Below are 17,743 nucleotides of genomic sequence, written 5' to 3'. Positions count from 1 at the left end.
GGCCCTTTAAACACCCTGCCTGAGAAACACAGAAAGGAGAAAGAGAAATAAACCCACAGCGGTAAGGCAGGAGCCAAGATGCACTTTAGGGTAGATCTCAATGGGTGGAAGGAAGGAAGAAAAAGAAAAACTCAAAGAAATAACAACCGAAAACACCCACACATAACAAGCTTACATTACACAATGCAATCGTGACAGGCATGGGATGGACAAACTGCTCCAAACCAACACAAGACACAGCAAAAGAACAAAGTGCTGTGCACAGAAGTGAAATGACCCCCGTGTTCATTATGAGTCATGCAGAGACACAGCCAAAGAATTATGGGTAAAATTTGTTAGCCAACATTTATAAGCCCATTTTTCTCCATAGGTCAAGTTAAACTCACTCCCAGAAATATCAAGATAGAAGCCAGTGTACATTAGAAGAAAGATGAAAGTTAGTTCTTCTAGCTTGAAAGGAAAGGTACTTGTAAGGCAGCTTCATGACACAGAGCAACACCAGAGACACAAGTGTAAAGACACTTCCAATAAGCCAGTCTCTCAGGGTTATCATGTGTAAACGTTAACACACTAATGAACCCTGGCATGCGACAAGTCCAGAGGATAGTACACAAAGACGGCGTAAATGGAAACTTGGCTTTCCAAAGTCAACTCATGTGGTGGCCATTATTAGCAGAATATAGGAGCGAGCCCTACAGGATCATTCCAGTCGGACAACACAGGAAACGGGAGGGGTGGGGCAGAGAAGACAGGACACCCTGACTGCCAGGAGCAGGACACTGATGTCAAAGAACCCTAATAAACTAGGCTTTATCTAATCTTCCCAATGTCTCTATTTTTAATGTGTTCTAGAAACGGTAAAAGTATCCCACAAAGGCAGAGCAAAATCAATATGAAGAAAATCAATTGTACCTCTAAATAAATGGTCCACTGGTAACGGTATCAGAAAATATCAAATATTTGGAAATTACTCAGCAGTTTAAGGGTATTTGCTGTTCTTGGGGAGGTCCAGGATTTGATGCCCAGGCCCACAAAGAAGCTCACAAACTGCAGTTCCAGAGGATCCAACACCCTCTTCTGGATTCTATAGGCACTCCACATTTGTAGTACACAGCACACACGCAGGCAAAACACTCATACACATAAACATGTTTTTGCTAATATTTGGAAATATTTTTTACAAAATAAGTGCCAGGCTACACCCTGTTCATGTTGTTGTTGTTTCTGTTTTGTTTTGTTTTGAGACAGGGTTTCTCTGTGTGTTCCCGGCTGTCCTGGAACTCACTATATAGACCAGCCTGGCCTTGAACTCACAGAGATCCTCCTGCCTCTGCCTCTTGAATGCTTAGGCATGGGCCACCACTGTCCATCTCCGAAAATATTTTGAGTTACCAGAGAATATTGTTTTTGAGAATGAGAAGTACTTGATATTCACAGAACAAAAGACACCAGTTAAAAATTAACTCCAAACTCATCTACAGATTCAACAAAACATCTGGCAAAATCCTTGCTGAACATTACAGAAGTCAGAAGCTAATACTTAAAGGAACACGGAAATCAAAGGAACCAAGCAACTCTGAGACAGGGGACAGACCAGGGTGCCTGCCACACCTGGCCCGGGGAACGTAACCTACAGCAGAAAGACTGGGGCGGGACTGTGGGGGAAAGCCTGAGCTAACTTACTGAGAATCTCTTCAACAGGACAGGGAGGAAAGCAACATAAAGTTTCACAATTTATAAACCCAGACTTCAGAGTTCACTGAAAGGATGAAGAAGTATTTATCTGGATGGGACAGTTTACTGTAAATCAATGGGGCAGAACTGAGAGCCACACATAGACATGCATTGCGGAACTCAACAGGACAACAGAAAATGTCAAATGTGGATTCTAACTTCATGCCATATTCAAAAGCATCACCAAGTGACTTAAATGGTAAGAATCGTATGAGGTTTTTCTGTTCTGAGACAGCATCTCACTATGCAGCCCTGGCTGGTCTGGAACTTGGTGTGTAGGCCAGAGTGGCCTTGAACTATCTGAGATCTTCTGCCTCTGCAAGTAAAGAGTTTAAAAGCCTACGCCACATATACCATCACAAAAACAAAAAGATTCTTAAATGAAAGAATTCTATTAAACATAAGGAAATAGAGGAAATACTAGCAACTTTTCTTTAGATATATGTTTAGCCAGTCTAGAGTCTGGGTTAGAAAAGGAAGGCCCTACTCTCTCATGGAGGACTGTAAAGGCTATGGGATGGAATGCACCACCGTAGGATCTGTGGAAGAAAGAATCTGCCCCATGTGCCATAACCCTACCTTTAGTCATCTGTGTGAATATCCAATTCCCATTGCCCTGCCTGTTAAGCTACAAACTCTAGAGGGCAGGAACTGTCACCAATGGTTTACAAGTGTCTACCACTCAGTGAGCACTATTCTTAGACATGGCTGAGGCCATGACTGAATGGTAAGACTCAATGGTAAGAGTTGTTGAGTGAAACCACACTTAAATATACTTCAACATAAATGTAGTATTTGGTTTCTTAATAGCAGATATGATCATAATCCATTTTGTATATGTCACTCTCTCAGCAGAACTGAGGACTTTTGAGGACAGTCTCACTGTGGACAGTTGCCAAGCAGATGTGCTGACTTTTCTATAGTGTCTGTAGAGTCAACATATTTAGTTTATCAGGAGCATGCAAAAGGAAATAAAAAGGCCATTTTTCTCACTAGCAAACAAATACTTAAATTAATTTTCAGAAGGACGGTAGGAACATACTCCTTTAAACCATTACTTTCATGGTAACACCTGACACCACAGGCATGTCTGCATACTGTACTTAGCCACCCACGAGGTTCCTATCCCCTACACTACACACTGCTCCAGGGACCAAAAACGTTTTAACTAGGTCTCCATGTCCCACACGAGGCACAGCCAGGCATATAGAGGACACTAATGACTAAGGAAGAACACGGAATTTATGTGACATTTTCAGAATTACATAAAAACTTATATATCAGAGTCTCCAAATCTGAATTAGTAATTCTGATAGTTCAATTTTTCAGCCTTATAACCTTGATGGTAGTGTACAATCTGTTAAAATCACATTGTTTTCAATGAAAGTAGGAAACTATGCCAAGAAGTCCCATAGAGAATACTGTGAGGTCTACAATACAGGCCAACAGGAGGCTCTTGATCATCAAGGACCTGGGTAAAGACTCAACCGTAACATACAAGTCACTGATCAGTGAGTGGTACTAACTGGGATCAGGAACTTCTTGATCTCTTCCAAGGCATGCCCCATCCGGGCATAAGCTTCTGCTGGGGGGGCGAACACTTCAATGAGCACATGCAGGTCATCATTGAGGTGAAAGTATTTCGCTTCTCCACTTTTCCTCAGCTCTTCCTCCTGAAGAAGATAATCACATTGAAAATGTGTTATTTAGACAGGAAAAAAACAAGCAGAAATTACACAAAACTTATTTGACATGTGCTTGTGGAAGACTCCTTAACAAATGGCACTCTAGGAAGACTTTAAACTAGAAATTTGACCCTGCTGTTCCCAGGTTCTCAGGAACCTGGACAGGCATCCTATCCTGCTGGGACAAAGTCCCGTCTGCCCTGATGCCTACAAGAAATCATCTGCCCTTGGCTACCTTCAGATTCCTGTTAGCTCCCGCCTGCCCCATTAGCTGCCCCAGCGATACACAAACCTCTGCTCCTCAACTTGGCTCTGTGCCCAGCTCATTTCTGCACTGCTGATATGTGCTGTCTTGGGCATGCTGACACCAAGCATTCACTCCAATCCAAAACATTCAAAAATTTTCAACTTTACTTCATTCTTTTTGGTTTTCCCTTATTAGCAGACGACTGCCAGACAGCAGACCCTGCATGCCCGTCATGTCTGATGGTGTGTGAAGTGCTGGTGTATACTTTTCATTTCTGGCCCAAACTTCAGCTGCATCATGAAGGATGCCTTATGACTAGCTGCTGTGCATTCTAGAGTGAGTTCTAACAAGCTGTTCCATGGCTTTATAACAATGGGAAATGCGCTGTTTGGGGAAGGACACAGATTCAGGAATTTTGTACTCAAAAACCAAATCCCACCTTGTTTGTTTGACTGTGGGCAAGTGCTTTTTACCTTATTAGGAAGGATTTTAACACGGGAAAGACCTGGGATGGTGTCATCTCACGAGGCTGCTGAAGTCAGACTCCTCAGAATAGTGTCTAGAGCACTGCGTATAGCGGGGCATTCCTGAACATTATTAGAATTTAATGTGAATTTTTTTAAATGGGAGTTTTTACACAAAGGGCTCTCTTTCTCTCTAGAAACAAACATGATTAACTGAGAATTTATGCAGGCTAACATTAAACTAGTAAAAGGATCAGCTGCAATAAATATCCAAGCATTGCAGCAGGGAAGAGCTGGCTATAGGTCAGCAAATGGGATATGGATACTGCATACCTTATGGGAAACCTGCTACTTAGGCTGACAGCTGGGGTGGCTTTTGGTGATGTTTTTGAAGGTTTAACTGATAAATCACATGACAGGAACAGCATGACAAGGAGGAGGAAGAAGACTCTGCTGGGGTGGAGTAAAGAGGAAACCATGATCTTGAGCGTCTCTCACAAGTCCACATCTCCAGAAAGGTGACTGGGAGAGGTGGGCCTGAAGGCAGAGATCTTCAGATCATTGGAGGTGTGATCAGGAAGAAATAGTAGGTACCAGTCCCACCCTCCCTCCATCTCTCTCTCTCTCTCTCTCTGTGTATGTGTGTGTGTATGTGTGTGTGTGTGTGTGTGTGTGTGTGTGTGTGTGTGTCTCCCTCTCTCTTCCTGGCCATGAGGGAGCGCTTTTGCTTTTTACACTCCAGACATGATGTAATGCTCACTAGAGATGCATAAGCAATGGTGTCAACCTAATCTTAGAGTGGTACCCCAAAACCCGTGGGCCAAAATAAGCCTTTCTTCTCTCTCAGCTGATTATTTCACATATTTGCTACTTGATGGTAAACTAACACAGAAGAGCTAAACGTTCTCTTGGAGGTTTTCCTACGTGTAGCAAAAAAGAGCACTAGATCTAACACAAAGACCCACAGTTCAGTCTCTTGTGTGAGATGTGGTTGATGTCTGGGAAACAGTGAAAACCTAAGGACTGTATTTGTGACATTTGGGAATAGTCAGTTAATTCTAAATACCCAAATGCCAAAACAAAACTGAATCTTTCACACCAGCACATGTAGCTAGTGAACATGTTCTGAACCACTGAGATGCTTCTTTGAAAGGACACGGTACCTGCCATGTGAATTTCCCCCTGGTCCATACTCATGCTCTCGCTCCGAGTACAGGGGAATAGGCCCTAGGTATACAGTGACAGTCAACCCTCATCTTTCCAGCCTGGGTCTGGAACCTTTTCTAGGGGGATGTATAATGAGAGGAAAGAGTGAGTTAAGAACTGGCAGACCTGACTCTGATCTAATGCTGCTCCCCTCAAGCAGAATGTGGCTATGAAATCAAGAGGCACAGATTTATGGTTCTATTCCAGTGCCAGTGGTTGGCTGGCGTGGTGACTGTACAACATATTCTCTTCCTCTAATTACCGTGTGGCCTGACAGAATGATCATCAGCTAAATCCATGTGGTTAGACAAAGAAATTTCTGAGTGTGTGGAAGTTCTCTGGGAGAGAGGCCCAAGGTTGAAAACAGGGTGCCCTTACAGCAAATGCAGAGACACTCAGTGACAGGCATTCCTGAGGAACTACCGTGGCACATGTCTGGGTGCTTCCTTCTCCAGAAAGCTCTGTCACCAGAGCGACAGTGATAGGGGTTAATTCATTAGTTCACAATACAGACTCTTTTTTCTTAAGGATGACTGGTTACTGTCTGTGCTGGGTGCCGAATATGCCAATAGTAGACAGTAACCACAGCCTTATTAGTCAGAATAATTTAGAAGGATCACTAAATTTTTTGATAGCAAGCTGGTGATATTCAGAATCCCATTTACTGCGCGGACAGCCAGACACACTTTATGACCATGTTTATATGTGCATACATAATTGGGTGAGACCTGATGGCCTCATCGTTTCCGTTCTCCATACTGTTCAGCACTAACCTCCCTGGCTAACAAGCATCACTGCCATTTACCTGACTGCCAAGCAGCCTTATGAGACAATGAATTAGTGCATCAGGAAGGGTTGGGAATTTTCCTACCAGATACACATCACATCATTTCTAACTAACTGACTAATATATACAGTTTCATTCCTAGCTAATGCCAACACAAACGTGTCAGAGAATCCGAGTAACCACACTGAGCAGCCACGCCTGGTGACATGTGAAGCTAACCTGCCTGCTAGGTTTAGTTCCACGTAACTCAATTTCTACCCTAAAGTTTTTGGGGTCTGGGAGCCTGTAATTTACAACTTCGTGTGAGTCTTGTACACAGCATGTTTTCTACGTTCCTTAGTGCTCCTGGCAGAGACACATGGCTTCACTCAGTGTTAACCTAATAACATAGCTGATTCTGCGGGATGATCCATATAATGGCCCAAGTTCCTGACATGCACAACAAGGAAATCAGATTTCCTACGACAGATGATAACACCGAGGAGAGGCAGATTCTGTGTATTAGGAAAACTACACTGATGGACTTTGCTTAAGAGGCAATACTTGCTTCATTTAAGTAACTTTATATCTAAAACTCACTGTAATGTTTCAGAGTGGTTGATTCAGGAATGTGAGTTTGGTTCTCACTAATGCAAATCTACCAGTAAGAGATATGACAACCGAGAACAATGCAGGAGGCACTGTCACATGGAAACTCCTCTCAGAAGTGGAAGCAAATGAGCAAAAAAGTAACTCGATAATTTTTAACACTGATACCTCTATGTAAAATATTTTTTAGAATACAAAGCAATTATTGGAACATCTAAAGTCATATGCCAAGGCACTGTGAGAAGTGCATTATCCAGCCTCATTCTTCTTTGAGTACTGTGAAGCATCTCACAGACATAGCCATAGCACTGGGCAGCAGACCACAGCGCTGTGCGGTCCACCATGGACATACATCCACATGTAGCATGAGGAGGTGGGTAAGAGATCTATACAGGAAAAAAGTCCCAAAGGAACTAATTTCAAGCACAATGGTGGAAACTACAGGTGACTTTTCTTTCTCTTCATTATAAAAGGTGACAGGCTGCATTCAGAATAAAAAATGTAAGCACTTCTGTTTGATTTTTTTACATGCGTCCTAAATACTTAAAACTAGTAAGGTGCTGTTTTGGAACTGGCAGAGAAAGTCAATCTTCCACAGAGTATCCAAGTGTATCGGAGCGCCTCGCAGTATACAACACTGTCCTCTAATTCCATTTGAGTGTGCACTTAGCTCTCAGACACACAACAGACATGACAGACATAACAGCACATGGCCCACACGTTCACCACTGTCTGTGGCCAAAATTACCTTTGCCTTGTCTCTCATGGACCCTTTTCCAAGGATGGACATTTTTGTCAATGTTTCTTCTTGTAAGCGCTTCAGGGAATTTCCACGTGGACCCAAAAGCTTCCCAACAAAGTTGAACTAGAAAAAACAAACCGGTCATATTTGTAACATTCAAATCTTAAAAGTAGTTTACCAGCCTTGAATATTGGGAAACACTGCCTAACACCGCTCATCTATAACAAGTATTTATTTTATGTTTCTGCCATATAAATCATAGTGATATTTTCCAGACCACGTAAAAGTGGTGCCAAGGATGTAAAATTTAAAAAGATGTCTTTTGCACTAGTCATTTTAGTGATTATGAATTTCCTACGATCTATAAGCAAGGCTAAGATAGCATACAGGTGAGGAAATGATACAGGGACCCTGGAGTGGGACACACTGGTTCTCCTGCTTTGTCAGCATTTAGATTTAGTTACTGACCCAATGAATGGACTGCTCCAAGTGAATTCTCAGTCCATGATTGAAAATGAATCACAACGAAATAACTAAATGTAAGAATGCAGGGAACTCATGTAATACGAAATCTGTGGTTTCTGATTTAATAAGGAGGGAGAAAGTGAGTTACCGAGCGCATAGCCTCTGAAGTTAGGCTGCCATGGTTTACACTGGGGAAGCATCCTGCCCCTAAGTGCTTGGTTTGCTCTCCTGTGCAGCAGCCATGAGAATAGGTACCATGCTCCTGGGGTCATTTTGAGGACTGGGTAGTTCAGTGAGAATAAATCATCATTACTTACAATAAATACTTAGCATATACCACACATGCAAGAAACACCTTGTACAAAGGAGTTATAATGAGAAATGTTGAATAGGTCTCCAAAACTTTCCTGTAATTGAGATAAATTACTAATAGCTCTTTCTGCAAACCAGAAACAACCAAGTCACCATTTCTCTTTGGAAAGATTTCCAAGTCCACACTCAGGACAGCCTCTGCTGCCTTAGTGTTTACACCGTGGTTGTTGCTATTTTAAGGAAGGTATGATCTTTAGCAGTTGATCTAATTTCGGTAGTTCAAGTGACTTTCCAGACATCAGTTAATACTTCAAAAACCAAATTAGCATTTTTTCATGTGCATTTTTACTTTTATTGGTCTTCAGTCAGAATTCAGTTTCTCTTTCACGTGGAATTAGTTCTTAGGGAGTCAGCATCCTAGCCCACCTGTGTCTGCCTGCCCTTGCTACCTACCGTCTGCATCATCTCCTTAGACATTCCTTTTGTTTGATCAGTGGCTCTCCTGAGATGGATCTCTACGTTTCCCTTATGTCTCCTGACTTGACATTTTGGAGGGTGCAACCATATTCCTTATATGCCAATTCATTTCTTCGATCAAATGCTTAACTAATAACAAAGTCTCCTCTCTTGAAAATTGATATTTTAAATTTTCACCCATCTCTCTCATCCACCCCTCACAAATTCATGACTCTTTTATTGTTACATCTGTCCATCCATCCATCCATCCATCAGTTGTTTCTTCTCTCCTTCTGATCAGTTGCGGATCTCTATAGCAGAAAAAATGACTGCTAGATGAGGGGGAGAGGCCCTCGTGTGTGTGTGGGTCTAACTAGCTATGATGGCCCTGAAGATATGTCACCATTGAGTCACTGCAGGTGTCTTTCAAGCCTGCCATGCTTCGGCTCTCAGGCTTTACAGCTGCATGGGATTACTGGTTGTGTATCTTACTAGTGCAGCTCCTCTGAGCCTGTGCAAACAAGTCCTCAGAAAGGAGGCTTCCAGGTAAGTTCTAACTCCGTTCTTCCAAGTCCTCTGTCTCAAGGGAGTACAATGGAGTCTAATGTACAAGTTAAGGGAGATAACGAAGAGTAATGGCGACAATCTATATTATTTGGAAAGTTTCTTGGATCCCCCTGACTGGTAACTAAAAGGCAGGTTTCCCTTGCTGGGCTCTTGGGTTTTTATTAGATAGTCTATGACTCCTAGGAGAACTCCATCACCGTGTGTGTGTGTGTGTGTGTGTGTGTGTGTGTGTGTGTGTGTGTGTGTCTGTGTGTCTGTGTGTGTATGTCTGTATTTTAAAGTTAAGTCTATAAAGTGTTTCCCTAATATTCCTTCATACCCCACTTTTCAACTACCCTTAGTATTACTTCTGTCTCCTGACTACCTCTCCCTCTGTATTACCCTTCCTTCTCTGACCCACAGTTGAGTCCTCCTACCTCAGTGATCCCCTTTCCCCACTCACAGCACCCATGGCCCACTATTCTTTATTCCAACGGCCCCTCATCATGGTCCCTTTATTTTGCTTGCTTCTTCAGTTACTCCAGGTTACACCTCAAGTCTAAACATTTGGAGTAAGATCCACAAATAAGAACATGCAACATTTGTCTTTCTGAGTCTGTGTCACCAAACTCAGTATAGTATGTTCTAAATTCTATTTATTCGCCTGCAAATTTCATGGTTATATTTCCCTTGACAGCTAAATAAAATTGCACTGTCTATGTTCCAAATCTTCATCATCCACTCACCCCCACTGCATCAGTCCCTTTCTGGGCTCCTGCAATAACTTTTACAAACACAGTCTCTCCTTACTACATTCAGGGTTCAGTATTTAGTATGACAACTATGTCTGCAAGACAAAAAGTACAAACTAACTCATTTCAGCATCCCTGTCTCCAGTAAGTCAACATGCATTGAATAATTTAATTTGTTCATCTGTATTAAAACACAAAACTGCTACCGTTTCTAGAAGCAATGATTTTTCTCCAGATGCCAATTGTGTGCGCAAGCAGGCACACACACACACACACACACACACACACACACACACACACACACACACGAAACAGGCAATGTTCCACAACCACTAGGATGGCAAATGGAGATCAGTAACTGTTTCAGTCATGCTATTCACTGACAAAGGCCACTGCCCTTCTACACACATGATGTGACAATTTCCCCTGGGACAGTTCTATACAAACCTCAAGGACATACAGGGCTTCTGTTAAAAGGTTTCCCTTAATTGGGTACTTACAAAAAGTTGACTAACCCAGAGCATGAATGTCACTGACTCTAACTCGGCACACAGATCTGACCCGACTGCTTAGCCATCACAGTTTCAAGGGTGGGGTTCTTCAGAGCTCACGACGAGCAAGGGGCACCATCTCTCTGCACCTCAGCGGTTCAAGCTACACAGCAACTTTCCGCGGAGACTGGCCAGGCCTGTGTGTACTGCTCTATCTGTAATGCCTGAGCAGAGAGCACTCGTGTAAGGAACTGATTAATTAAATTCTAGCAAGTTCACCTGAAATATGCTTAAGTCTGTCCTTTTTCCTTTGGTCCTCCATAAATCCGCCAGCCATATCCACTCATACATGACCACTTGGGCCTCTCTACATATTCTCTTCTCTCCTTCCTTTTTTAGAAAAAGAACAGACAGTAGCAGGCCTCTTGTCAGAGCACAGTGGTGTCACTGCTCTGAGATCCTATGTCCCAGTGTTTAGCACTGGCTGCGAAGACTCAGCAAAGCTGGAGCCACCATGCCCCAGTACAGCCCACGCAGCTTGGCTAAAGAGAGCTGGACAGAAAGTTATTTCTGCTCTAAAAACTGAAGAACAGCTGCACTTGCTCCAAATTAATCCTCTATCCCAGGAAAACCCTAACCCCATAGCATCCCTGGCACACACAGAGAGCCATGACAGGAAGGCATCTGAGATAGTGAGTATAATTCAGGCTCTGCACTGTAAAGATTAGCATTTTCTTGAAGGATCATTCTATCCCAGAGGCAATAGGGAAGAAAGGGGAGAATACTTAACCCACAATTCCCTGATGAGCTGGGGACAAGGGCAAAGCAGTCAGTCACAACTGAGAAACACCATCACCTCCAGGAAGAACTTGGTGCTGAGTGAGAACAAAAGCAGCCCAGAGCCCATTGCCAGGCCTGAGGTCTGCATGATGACAGGTGAGGCATGCATCCCAGTGACAATGTTTACTGAGACAGAGAGCAAGCCCACTGGCCTCTGGGACAGTTAGGCTGTGTTGTGAGCCCCATGTCTCAGGGAGATGGCATGGGAACAAGCAAGCCTTCAGACACAAAGGAGCTTCTGCAACAGGAATCAGGAGGAAGAGAAGAGGGTGGACAGAGTCAGAGACTGCTGGGGAGAACAAGGACGGACACATCCAGCCGGGCCTCTGCCCATCAGTGGGAGTCCAGGAGTCATCTCCTCATTGGATTCTGTCACTGTTTAAAATTTTTCACACTAATGTGCATTTGATGCTTTAAAAATGGCCAATACATGGAAAGAATAAATGCTGTGTAAACCAAGTGCCATGCGCAGCAGCCTAGGCCCTCCTGGGAGCTCCTTGACTGTCCACAGGGCTGCCATTCACTTTCCAAACACTCTTGACATTCTAACACCATTTAGTCCTATATTTCTAGCTACGCAAACCTAACAATTTAAAGACATTTCCTTGGACTCTTGGTACTACAGAACATATTTTATTCAACTCTTAAAACCTCCAAGCCCAGTCCGTTTCCTAACCCTCTGTATACTACTAGAAACAAACCATCCCTAAAGCAATAATTCAATAATCTTAGGACCAGGAACCTGAGCACCTACCTATCTCTTGTTATTTACATTGGGAAAACCACATCATTATCAGAAAAGATGTAAAACATAGAAACACTCATTCAGACAAGAAATTTGAAAAAGAATTTTTCAAAACCGAAGGTCCTGTCATTGAGGGTGATGCTCAGAAGGACATCTTGCCTAGCATATGAAAAGCCGTGGGTTTGATCACTGACAGCACAAAACAAACAAAAACTTAAAAAACATAAGTGTGCCTCCAAGGCTAAGAGCCCTGCTTGCTCTAAACTGCTTGGCAGTGTATCGAATACCGGTCTCCAGCCTGTGTCTTCCTTCACCTGCTCCACCTTGAGCCATGCACTAACACCACACACACACACACACACACACACACACACACACACACACACACACACACACACACAAAGACTCAAAGGCACAGAATATGACAGGCCTGTGTTAGAACAAAGCAGACGATGCAAACACGTCCCGGTTGTACTCTCGCCCTCAGTAATGCTTATCTGCTCCTCCACGGACACTGTCCACGCATTTGGATCAGTTCTGCCCTCAGTAACTCTTATCTGCTCCTCCACGGACACTGACCACACATCTGGATCAGCTCTGCAGGTGCCTTTTGTAACCTTGAGCCCTGTCCCTTCGTCAACATTTCCTCTGCTATTCTGCAACATCATTAGACATAACTGTATGAAGCCGGCACTGGAAATGGGCACTAGAATAAAGAGCTGAGGCTCACCAGAGTTGAGCAGCAGCATAACCACCTGGTGACCCAAAGCTAACCAAAAGGACCAATGAGCTGACTGGCACTTAAAACTTTCTGGTATGTTTCCTCACAGCACCTCACACTGGTTGTAAGCCACCAGACATGGGTACTGGGACCAGAACTCAAGTCTCAGGAAGAACAGCAAATATTCTTATCCACTGAGCCATCTCTGTAGCCCTAGTATATTTTAAATGGAACTATATGATTTAATCCAACACACTCAATATGAGGTCCTATCCTATCCTGTCCTATCCTATTCTAGATATTGAAATCTTTTCTGAGACATAGAAGTTAATGAGAAACTGTACAAGCTTAGATGGAAATTAGTTTTTGCCTAGCCTTAATGACTTGACTAAATAAATTTTGAGGGTTCTATTATACTATTATCTGGATCAAATCTGCTACATTCAAACTACTACAAATTTAATAGTGTCAGACAATAGCCATTTTATTTATTTGCTCACAGTTACAAAGTTACAAAGGAAGGAAAGGGGCAGCTGAGGTCACCTGCTGTTGCTATAACAAACAGCATGAGACTGGGTGGTTTTTAAAGGATGGAGGTTCTGGATACTGTATGTTTGAGATCAGACCTGAAAAGAACCCCTTACTGCAAACCAACATTGCAAGAACACAGAAGGATAACAGACAGGAGCCGACTGAAGAACCAGCATAAGGAGAAGCCCAGCTAAACAAACAGCCAACTACTGTGGTAAGTAACTCAGCCTAGAATTCACTCTTTGCTAAAGCTCATTGCCTTTTTTAAGGCCCTACCTCCCAACACTGCCAGGAAAAAAAAATCATTTTCCACATGGGTCTCAGGAGAGACAAACTACATTGAAAGTGGGAGGCATGCACTCACTGATAAGTGGATATTAGCCCAAAAACTCAGATTACCCAAGATAAAATTCATAGACCACATGAAGCTCAAGAAGGAAGACCGAAGTACAGATGCTTCAGTCCTTTTGTGAAGGGGGAACAGAAATATTCACAGGACGAAATACAGAGACAAAGTTTGAAGCTGAGACTGAAGCAAAGGCCATCCAGAGACTGCCCCACCTGGAGATCCAGCCAATATTCAGCCACCAAACCCAGACAATATTGCTGATCCCAGAAGCACGTGCCAACAGGAGCCTGATATAGCTGTCTCCTGAGAGCCTTTACCAGATCATGATAAATACAAAGATGGATGCTCACAGCCAACCACTGCACTGAGAATGAGGTCCCCAGTGTAGAGGTTAGAGAAAATGAAGGAGCTGAAGAGGTTTGAAACCCCATAAGAACAATAATATCAACCAACCAGCACTCCCAGGGACTAAACGACTGTTCAAAGAGTACAAATGGACAGATCCATGGCTCCAGCTGCACATGCAGCAGAGGATGGCCTTGTTGGGTATCAATGGGAAGAGTAGCCTTTGGTCCTGCCAAGGCACAATGCCCCAGTGTAGGGGAATATCAGGGAGGGGAGGTGGGAGGAGGTGGGTGGGGCACCCTCATAGAAACAGGGGGTTTAGGGGATTAGAAAGGGGGTTTATGAAGGGGAAACTGGGAAAGGGAATAAAATTTGAAGTATAAATAAACTATATCCAATAAAATGAGAGGAAAGAAAGAAAGAAAGTGGGAGGCAAGAGATGCTGGCAAAGCCTTATGCAATAGCCGTGTTCGTAGGATAAGCAGATTCACTTCTGGGAAACCTTATTCACTTTGCTCACAAGCCAGTGCTGGTTGGCTACTGGGAACCATGGTCCTCATTGGTTTCCCTGACTGTACTTTGGCTGTGTGTCTTGATCTTCACTTACAGTAGTGGGCTGGACAGGCAGTGTAGAAAGGCACACACTATCCATTCTTCAAGCATGGTCTCTGACTCAGTCCTACCCAGGCTATTAGTACAGGAATGTGTATGTAGGTTTGGAGTCACGTGGCACAGTGCAGTCATCACCTCCACACATGGAGCTGACCAGGCAGCCATGATCAACTAGGCAGACTTAACCACCTCAAATACCATGGCGTTTTCTAAGACTTGGAAGGCCGACCTGCCTACTTGCTTTGCTTGCTCAAATTGGGGACAGGGCAGCAGTCCCTCCAAGCTTAAAGGCCCTGTCTCACTCATCTTTGTGCTTCAACAACAGCTAAGGACAAAATCCTGCTTACAAGAGGCAAGCAATGTTTTATGAACTCAAAACTGAGTGGAAAACACAAGCCACAATTGATACGGGGGCTCTGTCAGCAACTACTGAGGCCTTAAATATCGTCAAGCACAGAATATACCACAGGAACAGAAGGAAGGAAGCAGGTTTATGGAATATGGGTGCTAACAGGCCGAGAGTGTCTTCTACCTGAGGATCTTATAAAATTTTAATGTGTATTTAAAATTCTTAAAGTGAATATATATGTCCCAGGACAATATAAAACAATTAAGATAAAGTAACACACAATGGAAATATATTCTCTAAAGGTGAGGTTAAATTACATTCAAGAACAAGAAGGTTCAGGTAATTTTTAAATATTTGAGCACAGTTAAAAGTATACATTGTAAATGAATCTGAGAGACTAAGGAGCACAGGAAGCATGTCCACTGGGTATCCTGCGTGGGGATGGCAACCATAAACACACGCCTCATGCATGCACAGGCCCTTCACCTTCCATGGATAAAGGCTTACAAACATACATTTATCTCTATACATTTAAAACATCACTGCTGTTCAAGCATTGGTTGGAAAAAAAAAAAGTTGGTAACAAAGGGGTGGTACTCACCCAGAACAAACTAGATGCAGAGGTAGTCTCTAGTGAGGGAATCTCTTTATCACATACCTGCTGTACCTGAACTCTCTCTCCAAACACCTCCCATCACTTCTTCAAATCCTGTCCCTCTTACATTAATCCACCATTTATCCTATATTATTTGGTAAAATGAGTGCTTTCCACTGATAAAATTATAATTTCTCTTAGAGGAAAGTATAACCCACTTTGGTTTTCTATCTTTCCTGCATAATGGCTTCTCAGTAAGTACTTACAAAATTAAAGCTTATTTTCCCCTCAAATTTAATGATATTGTTCAACAGTTTGTCAATTTTCTTTGCTACCGAGATTATGGTAACATAATTAAGCTGCCAATAACATTTATTATTTATGTCTTAATTTCCCTAGTAAATAGAAGTTGGTGGTGAATGTAAGTTGCTGGTAAACTACAGCTCTGTGCTTGTGAATGGTACAGAGTCCAATGCACTGGGTCATTACCAAATCTTTAAAAAAAAAAAAAATCAATGGAGCTTACAAGTATCTTCACCTGATTGTATGAGCAGGAAGCAAAGATGTGGGCAGCAGTGTGCACGTGATACACACTTTAGAGACCTCTATCTTATAGATCTTCATCACTAGTCAGTCAACCTTAGATCTGCCAGCAGAAGATGGAAGACAGGTAAACATTTTTAATCCAGAAAATCAGAGATGATACCCATCTGATGAAAGATGCAGAGGATTAACTGCAGGGTTAAAATCAAAGGCAAGAATTGATACAGATCAAGAGGCTCTAAGAACAGGGAAGCCGAGGGGCAGCAGCATTCTCAAACAAATTCTGACAAGAAAATACAGAAACAAAGATGAAAGGGAATCAAGGCTGGAAGCAAATGCCTGGTACTTGAGGGGTGGATGGAACGGGGTTAATGAAGTAATATCAAGTAGGCAAAAGACCATGCCCTTGGGTACAGACACTTAAATAGACTGTAAGACTTACTGTTCACTGAAATGAAGAAAAACAAAGCCACAGGAAAAGATCTGAACAGTCAGGAGTACCTGTGGAATTCAGTTACAGCCATCAAGCCCTTTCATGGTCCATCCACATGGCACAGCTAACAAGGTGTTTGCTGGGACATTTAGAGCAAAACTGACATGCCAAGAGCTAACGAACATAAGAGGTACACACAAGACCAAGTCCCACTAGTTCCTAACACAAGTTTCTATCTGTCTGCAAACAAGCTTCTCAGCACAAACACTTTGGGTGCCTTGTGTAGTGTAGTTATGGAGTAATTACTTGCTTTGGTGCACGTTCAAGATTAGTTCATGGTAGAATTAAGGGAAACAGAAGCCTGAGGTGCAGGTGTGCGCTCCACCTCTCCATCTCCATGTGTCTGCTTCTTGGCCCCACAGTGTGAGCTGCCCTCCACCCTGCCCTGCTCTGTGCTCATCAGGATGCATGGAAATCTCTGCAGTCCTGTCCCAAATCCTCATCCCTACAGCCCTAGGCACTGGGTACTTCATCAGAGCCCTACACATTCTAATATGGATAAAGATAGAATCAGCATCTTAATGAGAAGTGTGCAGTTCCACATTCACTGCGTCAGCCATGACTGCCATGGTGTAGAAATGACCCATGTGCCCATCAAAATGTGAAATATATACAGTGAAGGACAAAAATAAATAAATAAATAAAACACACCACACTAGTGAGCATGAAGAGATTTATACCAAATAAAATAAGTGAGTTACAGAGACACAAATCATGGCATTATCTGTGTGGTGTCTAAAAGAGATGAGTAAGGAAAAGGCAAGGAAGGGGAGATGCTGGCACCAAGTTTTGGCTAACCAGGAGGAGTTAGCCTATGCAATCAGCTGTATAGCAAGGAGAGAAAATTATCAATGGATGGGGCAAAATAGAAGAGAGAATATAAAAAATGATCGATGCTTAAAGTGATAGTGAGTTGGTTGGATGTGACCACAAAACTCATCCCTGTGCATTTTAAAGGATCATACTGTATGACCAGGGGTGGAAGACCATGCTCAGGTCTGGGGCTCATTGTCATAATTAAATTAATTAAAAAAAAAAAACTGCACTGTTCCCCACAAGGAAATTAACTCTCACTAAAGAGGCAGAGATGATGAACTGCAAGCATTACCATCTTATTACTACAGGTACACTATCAGTTTGAAACC

General features: G+C 42.9%; 1 protein-coding gene across 2 annotated transcripts in view; it reads right to left on the bottom strand.

Annotated features, from left to right (window-relative positions):
* The window catches only part of KHDRBS3 (KH RNA binding domain containing, signal transduction associated 3), a 141,275-nt gene that overhangs the window by 63,987 nt on the left and 59,545 nt on the right, over positions 1 to 17,743 (bottom strand). For both annotated transcript variants that reach the window (XM_080938962.1, XM_080938963.1), the window contains exons 3-4: positions 7,460 to 7,576; positions 3,261 to 3,407 (exon numbers count right to left, since the gene is read on the bottom strand). In XM_080938962.1, the coding sequence (XP_080795088.1) occupies positions 3,261 to 3,407; positions 7,460 to 7,576 (264 nt within the window). The remainder of the gene's footprint in view (positions 1 to 3,260; positions 3,408 to 7,459; positions 7,577 to 17,743) is intronic.

This window comes from Micromys minutus, assembly GCF_963924665.1.
Source record: "Micromys minutus genome assembly, chromosome: 27".
Lineage (NCBI taxonomy): Eukaryota > Metazoa > Chordata > Mammalia > Rodentia > Muridae > Micromys > Micromys minutus.
Note: the sequence above shows the minus strand (reverse complement) of the source record. Positions and strands in the feature narration are given on the sequence as shown.